Genomic DNA, 16,009 nt, shown 5'->3' on the forward strand with positions numbered 1-16,009 from the left:
TGATGCAATATTTTTAAGGGGTTTAGAGTAATATTTACAAAAGCTCCCTGGTTTTGCCTAGTTTTCCTCCCCAACATTGGCTGAAAGTCATGATCATGGTACTCACATGTAAAAGGCCTTTACTGTCAATCAATAGGGCGAGACATTCGATTTTGATATTTCTTCTTGTTCAGGAAATGCATTCAGATGCAAGATACATTGCTCCATTACCTTTCTAAGTAGCTTAAAGTAATATATAGAAATAATCCCTGGTACGTGCTGCGGTAGCGTTGTCGCCTCACAGTAAGACGCTGTCCGGTTCGATTCTCAACTAGAGCATCTTCTGCGTGGAGACATGCATGAATGGGCATACCTTCGTTGAAGGTTGTGCATCAGGGCTGACAACTCGGCACGTAAAAATCTATCTGCCAATTATTAGCAGACTGGAGTTCCGCTGTGGCGACCCCTAACCAGGAAAAGCCGAAAGACACAACAACAACTTAGTCTTCCCCTCACCATAATACATCTTGCAGGCTGCAAAATCGGTGTTATGTTACCTTTAAATGAATTATGATTAAAATGAAGAAAAGGTTCCCTGGTGTCTAGAGTTTCCCCCAGTTACATCCACTACTCATTAATCCACTGAGCACTGGTGGAGTTTTTAGTAGAATCTAGAACAGAAGCTGCCATTAAAAAGGGAATAACTAGTACAGCATATAAAATATCGCATCATAACTATAAAAATCAATCAGAGAAGGTTAGATAGGATTGGGAAGAAAGATTGGATAAGCAATTCACAAATAAGCAATGGGAGTATATCTGTATGTCTTCCAAATATGCAACAAAATCTAGAAGATTTAGGATTTTTGCTTGGAAATGTTTACATAGATATTTTTATACCCCAAGTAGACTTCAGAGTATTTTTCTCAGGTAGATGACAAATGTTGGAGGTGTGATGGGGAAGAAAAAGATACTTAGGAACATATTTTCTGGGAGTGCAGTGGGTTGCTGAACTTTAAGGATTCCCCACAGGATGCACTGTCAGAGATGCTGTGTGGGTGGATTGGTGTGAAAACGTTGATGATTTTTCTGAGCTATGATACAGAATCAGAATTGCCTAGACATGGTAAGGCTTTGCTTTGTCTAATTATGGTTGCTGCCAAAAAAGCAATTATTACAAAATCAAAATCAAAATCTAAACCAACTATATTAGAATTAGTGAATATAGCAACAGAGATAAAATAACTGGAACTGACATCCTTAGAAAAGGGTAGGAGCAAACTACATAGGAAAAATGGGAATTGTGGGAACAATACATACAGGAGAGGAATGATGTTTAAAAGAAGGCAGGAATTAAGTGAGCTATGTAATGTTTGATTGAAAATGATTGGGTAGATCATAAGTGATGTATAATGTTTGCAACGGGGAGTATGTCAGTATAGTTTGTGATGTGAAATGCTTGCAACTGGGATTATGTCGATGTGGTTTGTTTTCATTTACATAAATGTATGATTGCTTACGATAAAAGTGATGGTTTAGTAAAGATGTTTCTTGTTTAAAAAAAAAGGAGCAGGAATTGAATAATTTATGTAATGTTGCTTAGGTTATATGATATATAGCAGTATATGTGAAGTATAATGTTCATTAATGTTAATTTGTTAATACAGTTTGATTACTTTTGTATAAATTTATTTCACAAGTTATAATTCAATAAAGGTGTTTAAAAAATAAAGAGGAACAGTGTCACTCCCTCACACACACAAACACACACACACACACACACACACACACACGTAATATTATGTGATAGAAATATTTTTTAGGACCTTGCATGGAGTACATGCAAGGGTGTGTTGGTGTTGTTGCTAACATGGTAGGGCTTTGTACCATGTTGCTTCCAGACTCTGAGCACAGATCCCTATGCAAATGAGGTAGAGTTACAGAATAGCACAAATGGATATCCATGTCCACATATCCCATCAGTGCAGGCACAGAACCATGTTGTTGAACACACGAGAAGTAGCTGAAATCAAATATAATTGTGTCCAATATCTTCTAAGCTAATTTGAGCTTAGCTGCATGTGTTTGTGCAGTGTGCCACCATGCTTAGAGTGGAAGTCTGGTGGGGGGGGGTTTGCACTGACTTCTAATCTGCCAGCTTCTAAACCGCTCTCCTTTACAAGGTCTGATGATGTCATCCACATTAAGACTGCCAGCTGACAGTCAAACATCAGACAAAAGCCGTGGTACATGCATTAAGTACTGTGGGCTATAGTGTACAAGACTAGATATGTAGGGATTCTAATCTCACTCCAGCCCACTTGATGTGTGTGTGACTGTGTGTGTGTATGTATATCCCCCTGCAACACAATGGACATGCTCTCATGGGCTATTCACCTGCAATAGTTATGCACTTTTTGGCCCTGTAACTAGCTGCCACATTCCAAGCCACCCTCTCCTACAAGGCCTGATGATGTCATCCACCTTAAGACCCCTGGGTGACAGTCTAACATCAGACAAAAACCATGGTGCATGTGATAACTTCTGTGAGTTATAGTGTATAAGACTAGATAGGTAGGGGTTCTAATCTCACTCCAGCCAACTGTGTGTATATCCATATGGTATGCATATAATAACCTTTGTAACTTAGACATAGGCAGGGTTTAGAATTATTTTATTTGTAGCAGATGATGTGGCCCCCTAAATGACTGACCACAACAAGGGCTGTTGATATCAACAAGCATTATATGTTCTAAACTGATAGTACTAGCAGACATGAGGTGTGTTGCATGCATCGAATACTGTGGTCTGTAGTGTATACAAGTATATAGGTAAGTGTTCTAATCTACATACAACCAACTTTCACTATGTGTGTGCCTTGGTGTGTCCTGTATGCAGTGAGTGGAAGTGGTGCTAGCCTGAATGTGGCCATGTTTGTATGTGAGACTGTTACAGCATTTTACAACATGTTATAAATCCATTGGACATGTGAACTTAACTAGCATAATGGCCATAAAGTCCTCACAATCAGAGACATCTATATACCCCTTGGGAAAGGATCAACACATATTGCCCCAGTCCAAGAGGGACTCAGGCAGACACCATGTTTTGAGATGACAGTTGCCCAGCCAGTCATACAGATGGCATGTTATGAGATTCACTGAGATGCTCTGTGTACCATAAGGCAGGGTCTGTTTCAAGGGTGTGTTTAAGTCTCCTAGACAAATGTCTCCCACAAGCATGTAGTACTAATGTCACATAGTAGGTTAATGTCCCTGCAGTGAGTCATTCATCTATCCTACAGATAGGCAGTATATGCACTCCAGCAGGGTCAAACCTTGCCCTATATGCAAGGCACAGATCACCTCTGAGCAGTGCATATGCCACAGGTGGCAGTGACACTCATTGCAGATGATCAGCAGTGAGCACATACTGAAAATGTGACGTGACCTTGTGAGGGATCATACTGTGCAAGTGCCAGTACAGCTTGAAAAGTTACATCAGCAAATGGCCATTGCACTCAGATATTGTCATGCTGAGGGAAGAGTATGTGGAGGTTATGCGTATGTCACCTATTGGCGACTGTGGCCTTAGCTATGCCATATGATTCCTGCCATACCACTAGAGAGACATGGTGATCTGAGGCACATTAGGTGGAAATCTGTGTGGCCAGGTCTGTGTGCCCTCCTTTCAACCTGAGTATGTATGTCACATGTTGGGACAGATGTACTACTAACCAGGGAAAATATTGTAGTGTCCACACTCTGCACACACTTGAAGGTATGGACACACAGTACTGTACTCTTTGACGGTCACTGTTCCTTAGGATGTAGGGATGCATTCACTGTTGTGCCACCTATACCAACAGGTTTTGAGTGTAAATCTCAGATTGTCACTGCAATACTGAATGTGACAGCCAGCACATCTATCATTGTGTGCACCCTTGCCATGTCACCACACAGGCATATCTTACAACTGTAGCAGCCACACTAGTGCCATGGTACAACAATACACAGTGTAGATAACATGTCCTATGGAGCCCATGTCACAACCTTAAAAAATGTAGTCCATCTCCTAAATGCTTTGAAGGGGATGTGTATGTCTCCATATAGGGAGGTATCAGATCCCACTGTCTACCTCCCATGTTGTCATGACAGGAGTAACACATATCTCCTGTGTTCTACACACCTACATCAACATGGTATACATAGTACATACTGGGGAGACTGCGATGTTACACAGACAGCACACCCTACATGAAACAGGCCCCCCCATGCATGTAAAGCATACATCTGCTGTGTCACACACCGTATGTAGGTTACACAGTGGGTTGCAGAACACAACAAGCATAACTGATGTCAACCAATTGTCTGAACTGGACACAGGATATTCATAGATGGGTCAAATCCATCACCACAGCTTGTAGATGTGTAAGTTCCGAACACTCAGGTGACACGTATCAAGGGTAGCAGACCTTATTACAAATTATGAATGCATGAGTACACTGACTGCCATCATTGTCCTTGTTAGACTGTTATACACATATCAATCTATGAAGCCATGCACATATACTGCTGTACCTTGCTGAAGTCATATTTCTGCTCTGCTGCCATGCCATCCTGTGCCACGTTATTGCCACTGTGTGTCCACTCTGTATACAGAGGTCCGTGACACAACTGTCATTCTGTAACAATACCACCAGTACATCATACAAAATAAGGTACACAAAAGTATGTTGCGTACTCATGACACCTGCCACCATACAGTATTTGTTGGTGACCACTACAAGTACCATGGCAAAACAATAATACATTACACAAGTACATATCAAGTAATATAGTCAGCCTGTGCATCAGACACATAACATCATTTCCCTGCATCGATGGGAGTGATGACAGGGATGTGGCACAGGTATTATCACTTGCACTGAGTGCTGTGTGGGGGTGCTGGAGGCCTAGGTTGGCCCGAACCTTTGACAACATGTGTGTAAGTCAGGAAGGGGAGCAGGATAGCTGGACCATGGAAAGCTGTTGTTTGTGGGTAGGTGATCTGCATGTCACAGTGGTGTGTGTGTGTGTGTGTGTGTGTGTGTGTGTGTGTGTGTGTGTGTGTGTGTGTGTGTGTGTGTGTGTGTGTGTGTGTGTGTATACAGTCAAGCTCAGTGCTAGCCCTACATGTGTGTATGTTGAACAGCTGTGGACCATACATGGCAGAGTTGACAGCTCACTGTCTCCACCCCAGAACATAGGAAGTGGCTCTGCCAGGAGTTTTACTGGCACCACCATGCCCAAAGTCAGACATGGTGCTAGTACCTGATGGTGATTGCTGTCTGCCGGGACCATGTTCCCCACTGGACCACCCAGAACCACGAGCCCATGGACTGCCACATTGTGGTGTGGTCAGCACACTCCCCTTAGTAGCACTGGATGTACTGTCACTACGGAAGCATGACCTTACATGGCGACATGGACTCTCAGCAGAATGGTGTTGCTGACCTACATTCATGGGTCCAATGCCAAATTCCAACCAGACATTCCAGCACAGAAAATGTCCACTGCATCAGTGAACCAATCCAGGGTATCACCAATGCAGTGGAGGCAGTCACAGATGTCAGACTGTGCTGCATCCATAACCCTAAGCATACATCTGGTGTTTCATTCAGAATGTGCCTGTACCTCCATGATGGCCCATGATATGACACCTGCGACAGGTGGTGGACAGACAGCAAGCCTCATACAAGTACCCCTGTCAATCTGGCTCTGTGGGACCTCGCCAGCTTTCTGGTTGTGGCCACTGTCTACACTCACTGGAGCCATTTTCCCACACTGTTCTGTGCAATATCTCCACCCTCTGACTGTCCAATATCTGTGGTCTGTGGGGACTGGGTATGTATGGGCATACTGACTGTGTCAGGTGACAATGGGGGCAGAAGAGGGATGTCAACCTCTGCGACACATTCAGGCCCCAACAACTCCACCTGTGCCTCAGTGTAGCCACCATCATCATCAGGGTCCAAAGAGACACTGACATCAGGTTGTGTGGGGGACTGACTCCAATCTCTACCAGTCACCTGTGAAAACCATGACAAAAGCAGTACATTATTACCTGCACTATTATGTATAGAAATCCACCAACAGTCATAAAAATGAAGATCAACAACTGCATTACCAGTCTCACATCTTGTCATCTCCACTTTCATGCACAACAGATTTCCTCACAACAAAATACATATTCAGCTCAAGACCTGTATACAAGCACTTCAGGTAAATCAATCAAATTAAGCTTGACCAGTACAATTTACCTTTTAGTTAGTCACTACAAAACTATACTTGATAAATCAACATATAAAACCCAGTACAACTATCTTAACAAATACAAAAGGGAGAAACTGTTGTCCTAGGGCAAAAAAGAACAAATTCCAAATTGAATAACCTCCCTCTACAAGAAAATTAGTTCACTAGTGAAAACCTCCAAAGCCAATTATGACTCAAACCTAGCCTCCAAAACAAAGGGAAACCACAAAGCCTTCTTCAGTTGCATCAGGAACCTCCATGGCAAAGCCCAGGTTTGGTTAGAATTAGTACTTAACAGTATCACCAGCACTGATCCTATTGACGTATCCAACCTGCTAGCAGATAAGTTCAGTACAAACATCACTCCCCTGCCCCCACAAAGGCCCTTTCAACATCCTCAGTACTTGTCCCACACCTCATATCTCCATAGATCAATTGTTAAAAGCCCTATCCAAGCCAAAGAACACAGCTTCCATGGGACCTGATACTTTCCCAGGCTGTATTCTGCACCATCTCCAGCAAGAACTGGCTTCACCATTGAGCACCCTATTCAACCACAACCTAAGAACAGGCTTCATTCCAGCAGAGTGGAGAACTGCCATTGTCATCCCCATACACAAAGGTGGTGCCACTACTGACCCTGGCAACTATCGTCCCATTCGTTTGACAAGTCTGATCTGTAAAACCATGGAGCGTATTATCATGAATCTCATAAACAAGGACATAAGCAATCTCCATGCATTTTATCCCATCCAGTTTGGATTCCTCAAGGGCAGATATTGCCTGTTGAACCTGGCTGACATCTTTGAGACTGTCACCAAGGTTCTGGATTAAGGAAAGTCAGTACATACAACTTACCTTGACTTGACAAAGGCCTTTGACACAATTCCCAACTTTGGCATCACTAAAAAGCTAACATAACTTAGTGTAAATCGTACAAGGTCAAAATAGGTTCCTCCACCTCCAATAACAGACCTGTCACTAGTAGAGTTCCCCAGGGATCTGTCCTGGGACCCCTACTGTTTGGCATCTACTTCTCAGAGGTCCAGGCAAACAGAAATGGTTTGTGGCTGACCAAGTTTGTGGATGACTGTAAGTTGGGTGCTGTCATTGACTCCACAAATGATGTTAACATACTGCAAGAGGGTCACACAGCAACTGATGACTGGTGCCATAGTCATGGCCTGAAGCTCAACCCACAAAAACACATCAATCATACCATTTGGCAAAACCATGGCCCCTACTGATTACCACATCAACGGCAAACTGCTAAACAGAGAGACCTGGGTTCTCAGGTTGATAACAATCTCACATTCGACCATCATGTAGTGGCAGTGGTCAGAAAAGCCTTTTACTTGATTCATCTTATAAGCAAAGGGATTGCATCCAGAAAAAAATGAGGTTATTACCTCTCTATACTCCTCCCTCATTAGACCAATAATTGAATATAACACCCTGTTTGGTATGTACCTCTCCAAACATCTGCACCAACTGAAAAGGCCACAGAAATACCTCACAAAGATAATCCATGGCCTCCAAAACCTGTTCTATGTGGACAGACTCAAATAACTATCACTCTACTTGGTTTCGTACAGGTTGCTCAGAGGTGATCTGTGTCTCACCTACATGGCAATCTCAGACCCTGCCCTACTAGACAGGCTCCATATCCAACTCCTCATGCATTACACACTCAAAAAGCCTAAATCTAACATGCCACATTAATAAAACCTGCTGGAGAGACAGGTTTGTCTCCTAGAGACTGCCCCATCTCTGGAATGCGCAACCTTGATGAGTGGATGGGAAACTACAAATTTGTTCCAGGGGTTCAACCTGTGTCCCTCATTGACAGGGCAACAGGTGCTGACAGATGTTTCTTTTTGGGGATAAACTCTTGGCTAGTCTTGTAAGGGCCCAAGGGCCATTAGCCTAGTAACCTCCTTTGATCCTATATATGCAAATGCAGGTTGTAATGCCTAAGGTATGTACCATCAACCTTTGGGTTTTTAAATTGCATGTCAGATTAATTGCCTCATGTAAACCAGGACACTTATTCACTCTTAACTATAACTGCAAAAGTATTTCTGTTCATTCAGCTACACTCCTGTGATTACCCACTCTAAGAACCTCAGGTAAATGTTCCAGAATGGGACATACAAACATTCTACTCTGATTACACACACATTTAAGTGTACATAGGGCATTATTCTGGCCCTTAACTTTAATATTGTATTATGTTATGTAACAAAACAGTATCAAGCTTAGCAGGAGCAGGACCACAGCCTTGGACAACACCTGATGGACCTGTAAAAAGTTGAGGGTGAGGTACTCTCAGTACCACTACATGTTGCAGCACAAGATAATACATCTGTATATCTCACTTGTACAGTAGCTACTGTGTTAGTTGATGTATTAGTGACATTCTGTGTATGAGTGTACAACTGAGCTTAAACCTTACCCCCCCTCAAAGCAGATAGACCTGACACCCACATACCAGTACATACAGCGTGACACAATGACTGCTACAGTATTACAGTGGTGATCACAGTAAGCTTACCTGCATGCTTCTCTGCTGAGGACATTGTGGCACACACCTCCACAATGTATGGTGTTATGGATGCCTGGGAGCTGTCATGTGTTCCTAGGTTTGCCAGGAATTCCTCACTGGCCAAGAGTGGTTGTTCCACGGCAGGCCCTCCACTGGTGACAGCACGATCCCTGGCTACATCAGCTGCCCTTTGTTGTGTAGCATTCACCATGTCTGTTGCCTGGTGTCAAACCTGTTCATATTTCCTGTCCTGGTGCCTATTGACATTCACATCCTGGACAAGGTTTGCACGCAATGTGGCCCTCTCTTTCCTGTTATGCCTTTCCCTGGATAGCAGGATGTGATGATGCTGCCTTAGTCCTTCAAGTATTATTTCATTTTCCGCATCTGAGAAGGGGGTATGGCATCTATGGTACATTATTCCTGAAAGACAACACAAGGGGAACATATTACAAGATCAGATAGGATATCCACTGTGTACAGATATAGCAAGGACAGAATGGCCGGCACTATCCACTGCTTGCTCACACATGTCACCCCACAATGTGACAACATACTACGTTTGTGGATACAACTGAGATAGTATCAATACTGATGTACTTCCCTGTGTGTCATGAGAAATTCTGCTGTATGATCATACACCCAACACTTCAGTCTACTTTGGTGTGTCCACTAAGACCAGCCACCCAATAATATGTCATAAGACCAGTGCCAGCTGAATAGCAGTGTGCTATTACAACCACTATACAGGGACAGTCCAACAACACCAGTGTGCCACAATGACAAACAACAATGCAACCTTGAAGTATTGTACATCCCCTGTAGGTGTAAGACAGCAGGATATTAATGACATGTCATTACTACAGGTGTAAGGCGGGCTTATTGCTGTAATCCCTATGCCCCATGCTTCTATACTCCCATCTGCATCTTGTTAGACACAAAAAACAGTTACATGCCTGCTGGAGGGCAGTACTCCTCTACTGAAATGTGCTACTAGTAATGTTTCACAAAGACATGCTCAGTGGGAGGAAAGTCTTGTACAGAATGTTTTCGCATAGTGAGTATTTTGCATTTTTAACATGCTTCTCATTGGCAGGTAATTGGGTCTAAACCAGTCTCTCGCACAGATATGCTAATTGCAACCAAAACAGCTGAATAGCCAATGACATGCAACCACTGTGCAATATATAAGCCCTTCATGTAGATCAGGGTTCCTTTCTTAGCTGTTGTGATGGACATTACTGGAGTCTGGAGACTACATCATCACAGAGGGGAGGTCTGTAGCAGAAACCTTTACATAGAGCAGTGTGTACCACAGGCTGCAGCTGCTGCTGTAGTTAATAGACATAGGCAGAGGGTGTGAACACTTTGGAGGACAGCAAGCTGTAGTTGTATCTGTGTTAGCTGTGTCAGCCTTGTTGTAGAGGCAGAGCCAAGGTGAGGGTACCCTTTACACTCCAATTAAGGCATGTGTTTAAGGTATGTATGTTAGGCAACAGAGTACTAGGTGATATATAGTAATGCTATACATATATGTGAAGTGTTTCCCTAGCTGCAGGCATGTGATTTCCAGCACTGAAAAACAGTTATTTAATCTGTAATGTGTTGTGTGGATAAAGAGTACACGAGTCATTAATTAATTGCTGTCCTCATAATGATGCAATTGAAATGGAACACAACACTGGATTTGAACCCACGACTGTGTGTGGCAAAATGTATTGTATGCAAGACATTTAACAGACTGAGCTACCGAGTCAGTGCTACAGCAGGTGTATTTGCAAGATGTATGTGCACACATACATGCTCTGACAAACATATTCTACATCCATCAGTATGTGCATGGCTTTATATGGATGTATTTCTGCACCAGAGTCCCAGTTGAACATGTATTCTCCCAGTAATGCCTTAACAGGTGACTTTCTATATGTAGCTAGTAAAAGGGCACATTTACCTGCTATGACAGGACACAGTTACATCCATTATCATGTCTTTGGCTGTCTAGTGGCACACTATTGCATCAGAGTCCAAGGTACACTCCTATTTTTTCCATTACTTTTTATTCCAGTTTGCGCAGTGCAGTGTGTGGCTCCGCTGAAACACGCCTAATGACTGTACGTGACAATTACTATGTTTTGTTTAAACCACCTGTTTTCAGTAAGAGTTGCGTGGTGTAGCAGGGTAATGCAGTGTGCTGCAGGTGTGATGGGCTTAGGTTTGAAACATGGCAGAAGTGTTTATTTTGTACATGTGACTTACAATGTTAGAAACACATATAGTCATTATAGCACTATTTAGCTGAGCTTAGGATGGCTGCAAGATGCAGCATGTCACGCAGCACTGTGCTAAAAAAATATAAAGAAAAGAAAAAAGGGGAGATTGGAAAGTGCTGAAATGGGGGCAAGCAGGGGGGAAAATATAGTAAAAGGCAGGGAGGGATGTGCAGGAAGGGTCTAGGAAAGAACCATAGCTATCCATTTCTTGTACAGCAACAACTGGGCACGTTGACAGAATTTATAGATAAATTTGGACTCTCAAACCCCAGCGAGAGGGGTGGGGACAGCAGAACTGTATTGCCAACCCAATTGGACCAAATTGTATCTGTCCAATGGACAAGAGAGAAATGGAGAGCTATATATGGGACACATTTTTTTGGGGGGGGCAGGTGGCCATTTTTTTTAAGGTGAAAGTGGAAGGTTGGGGAAGAGACATAGGTACATGTGGGGGAGGTAAGTTGGGTAGGTGAGTATGCATTTGCAAACAGACAAGGCAGCAGATGGGGCAGTGTATGATACATGAAGGGGTAAACACCTTGGATAGGGAGGGTGTTGTGGAATTCTGGAATTCGAGTCCCATGTGCCTCCAGACAGCAGCAGTGTGACTAACATCCCCAGCCATGGGACTGTCGGCACTGCTCCTTCACTGTCCCAGGGGTGGCAGAGGCAGATGCTGGGCACTGGGGTGAGTCTGCCCCACCAGGTTGGCCAACATGTCCTCAATCTGGTGCAGGTGGTGGTCATAGCCATGGTAAACTATCCTGAGCACCAAGACCGACAGCTCATCCTGGGTGACAACTTCCCCTCCATCACCCCTCCCAGAGGAGAGCCTGGCCCCGTCCTATGGGCTGGCACTACTCGATACCACAGGCACTGCAGGGGCAGCAGAGGGGCATCACCAGTCTGGCACCCACATGTGCTGAAACCTGGTGCCATGGCTGGTTGAAGCAAGGTAGGGGGATCAGCCGACCCAGACCTAACTTGACATGCTGTGGTAATTGAGGTATAACAATAAGTTGATGTTAGTTGTGAATAAATCATTGTTAGTATTAACAGTATGAAATATCATATCAATTATCCCAAATACATAGCAATGTATATTATGTTTGACCCAACATGAAATGGATGGCACAGTGGTGCAGTGGTAGGGTTGTCGCCTCACGGTAAGTGGTTCTCTGGTTTGGTTCTTGGCTGGGGTGCCTTCTGTACAGAGTCTGCCTGTCCTCCCTGCACATGTGTGGGTTTCCTCTGGGTGCTTTGGTTTCCTCCCATGTTACAAAGAGATGTGTAAATAACAGAACAGTCAATATGTTAACAGAATGCCAGCAACAGTTAAAACATAAGGACAACCACACAGTTAACTTAACAAGATACGTTAATCTGAATGCATAATAATGCATAACAATAATAAACTGTATAATGCCAACAAAATGGTTAATGTAACAAGATATGTCAATATGGAAGCATAATAACATATAAAAATAATGTCACATTTCCCAAAATATAGTTATTTTAACAATATATGTTAATGGTGAACCATAATAATAGATAACAATATTAAATACATGCACATAAAGGGTGGGGAGAGAGAGAAAAACAGTCCATTAGTGACATTGTAGGTTATATCCCTGAAAACAGTGCTGATATTTACTCTGCATTTGTGTATTGTCAGTTTTGTGTACAGTGACTATAAGTCTCCTATACATGATGTAGCAAGTATATACCTCTCAAGCTGTTTCATGGGACTGTATGGGCCAAGCAGTAACAAATACAGGTACACAACTAGACAGAACACTTGCACATCATGTGGACTGATGTAACTACCAAGGTGTTCTGTAAGCAGATTTGGTAATACTTTGCATTCCCGGTAGTCATTTCTGTGGTAATCTTGTAATGGAAGGATTAGGCAATATTAATTACAGTATGAGAAACTGTGACACTTGAAAGGCATGCCTGTGTACAGTTCATAAACTAGACAGCTGTCATGCCTTAGTTGCCAGGCATGGGAATAGAACCCAATAGCTGTGACTGCAGGGGACATCTGCAAATAATGTCATAATTGACTGCAGCAATTTAATACAAACATGCAAGGAATACATCCATATTGGAAGTAGACACCTTTATTTATGAATCAACAATGCTGGTGAACACGTTATTCTTATTGATTTTAAAAATTGTGAAATCTCAACACAATATCTGCTCATGACATGGGCTACCTCACTCATCTACCTTTTGTTCCTGGGGAGAAAGAAAATGTGAGCATTATGTGACTGAGCGTGGGCTGAAGATGACCTCGAAAAATACAGTTGAGCAATACAAGTTACAGGACATTCTTTTTGCATCCCAGAACTATGACCGTGTTTTACTTGACTACACTGATGGAATACAACTGTACTGCATGAATTAAAACAGCTTTATTTCAGTATCAACAATGATGGTGAACAGTTTGTTTTGTTATTGTTTTGAATTTAAATACACAATATCTGGCCATGGAGTGGGCTACCTCACCCATATACCTGTATTACCTAAAGTAGGAGGAACACAGAGCATTATGTGACCAATATTGGCCTGGAGACACCCTTGGACAGTACTATCAGTTAAGCAATGCAGTTTGCAGGCTATTAGGTTTGCATTCTACAGCTATTACAGTGTTACACTTGACTGCAGTAACCTTACCATAGGCAATCAATACATACAGCTCTACTGCAGTGGTAATGATAACACAATCCTGCTGGACACCATTTTGCTTACTGTTATTGGTATTGTTTATTGAACTTCAGTTGTTATTTATTGGTCATGTATTGCACTAGAGCTGTAATTGCCCATTTATTGCACTACAGTTCTACTTGTCTGTTTATTGCACTTTTTCTTGTGTATACTTTATTGCAGTACATGCTTTACTCTTTCTTGCTTATTACACTACAGTTAGCATACTAAATCCATACTTACCATGCTAAAGGCATCTGCTAGGCAATGTTGTAATATATATGCTGGATATAAAAAATGTGTGCATAAAAAATTTAAAATGACAAATGGAAAAATAAACAAGTAGACTTATTTAGTTGTGTTTTATATTCATCTTTTCTAGGTAACCATGGCAAGAATTGGAGTCAGTGGACAGCAGGACCAAGAAATCTGCAAAACTTTACTCCTAGCTGTTCGAATGGCTACCTGGAATCAGATTTTAGACCCATGGGTGTACATTCTTCTGAGGAAAACTGTACTACGAAAGCTTTTCCAGATTGCCAGAGAAAACTGTGGAATGCAGATTATTAACTTTCATCAGTGGGAGTTAAGCTCCATTAAAAACTCTCTTAGAGTCGCAGCAATTAGTGATTCTACCAGTTCTGTTCCAGAAACCAAGCTGTGATGCTCAATGCATTTTGTAATAATCAAAGGCTTGCAGATGCCTTAAAGAAAATCCTCCATATTCCTTGTGGATTTATTCAATGTCATGAAACTGACATTATGCAGACAAACCTAATTTTCGATGTTTTCTGTTGTGTGAGTAAAAATGTAAACTGCTGGATTAAATGTAAACTGTTGGATTATCAGATACATAACAAAGAGAAATAAAACAATCAGTAATAACAAGTGAAGGAAATATAATGCCATGCATTATGAAAAGGTTATTATGAGCTGTAACATCCTCTGCATTTTAAAGAAACTAAACACTGAACTCAAGTACCCCATCAGGATCTCTAGCTGGGGAAAGATGATTTAAAAATTATTCATTGGCCATACCATAGATATTCTTACAGTATTTACCAAAATGAAAGTACATTTGTCACCAGATATAATGTGGTATCTTCAGAGTTACCACTGATTCAAGGACCATAACATTAAAGTATCATTGGCCACAAGTTCACTGATGGTTTCTAATTTCACTGTATATAAGTGAAATAATGGAACTTCTCTTTTAAAATTGTAGTTAACTGGATAAACAAGCAAAAGAAAAAAATGTATTTCTTATTGCACTACTTTGGTTATACTTGACTGTACAGTTTGTAACTAGAATAATTTTAAATGAGATGAGTTCAAGATGTCTGCTGTTAAAAGAGAAACAATGGACGCTGTCATTCTTGGCAAAATACAAAGCTAAAAGTGTAAACAGTGTATCAAATAGCAGCTATTCTCTGTAAAATGTGAACAGTACTGTTTGTAGACATTTTCAGCTACTTACATATGCATTGACTTTTGTGAATGTTAGTCTGCCTGCATTTGTATTGTTGTGCTCAGTGCAAGGAGACCTTGCTTTCCGCAAGATTTACTTTAATTAAATTTATGAAATAATAATGCTTTGTATATTTCTATATACATTAACTTGAACAATTTTGCTTTTCATTTCACAGCTTGATGGGTGCCTTTGGTGCATTGAACAAATACAATTTATTTTAATCTTTATCTTCTGACGATTAATCAAAGTTAAACAACTGGCATTAGTATTTTTTGGAATTCATTTTATAGTGTACTGATTTTTAAAAATTAAGTGTCATTCAGAATGTTAACAGAAAAACAGTTCATATTAATTCACAGTCACTACCTCTCCATGCAGTAATGAATTTATTTCTTGTTATTTCTGTGTGTCTGCAGCTCTTCAGTGCACAAGCAGGGTATCGGTGAATTAAAGTGCTTCACAACAATTTAGTTTCTTTCACTGAAAATTGCAAATTTATTTATTTATTAACCTGGAAAGTCCGACTTGAAACAAAGCCAATTTTCAGCGGAGGCCAGGGGAGAAATCCTCCAGACGCATGTCTTTGTAACATGGGAAGAAACCTATAGAAATGCAGGGAGGACATGCTGACTCCCACCAGAAGGCACCCCAGCTGAGAATCAAACTGGAGAACCTCTTTCTGTGAGGTGACAATGCTACCGCTGCACCACCATGCAAATAATAATAATAAGAAAGTTATCTC

The 16,009-nt window shown here is 41.6% G+C and overlaps 1 protein-coding gene across 2 annotated transcripts in view; it reads left to right on the top strand.

The window, feature by feature from the left end:
* Window positions 1-15,788, top strand: part of PTGFR (prostaglandin F receptor) — a 400,309-nt gene extending 384,521 nt beyond the window's left edge. For both annotated transcript variants that reach the window (XM_044085879.1, XM_044085880.1), the window contains one exon: window positions 14,179-15,788. In XM_044085879.1, coding sequence (XP_043941814.1) covers window positions 14,179-14,460 — 282 coding nt within the window. In that variant the 3' untranslated portion in view covers window positions 14,461-15,788. The remainder of the gene's footprint in view (window positions 1-14,178) is intronic.
* The last annotated feature ends 221 nt before the right edge of the window (window positions 15,789-16,009 follow it).

This window comes from Protopterus annectens, chromosome 10.part0 (genome assembly GCF_019279795.1).
Source record: "Protopterus annectens isolate FY-2018-M chromosome 10.part0, PAN1.0, whole genome shotgun sequence".
Classification (NCBI taxonomy): Eukaryota; Metazoa; Chordata; order Ceratodontiformes; family Protopteridae; genus Protopterus; species Protopterus annectens.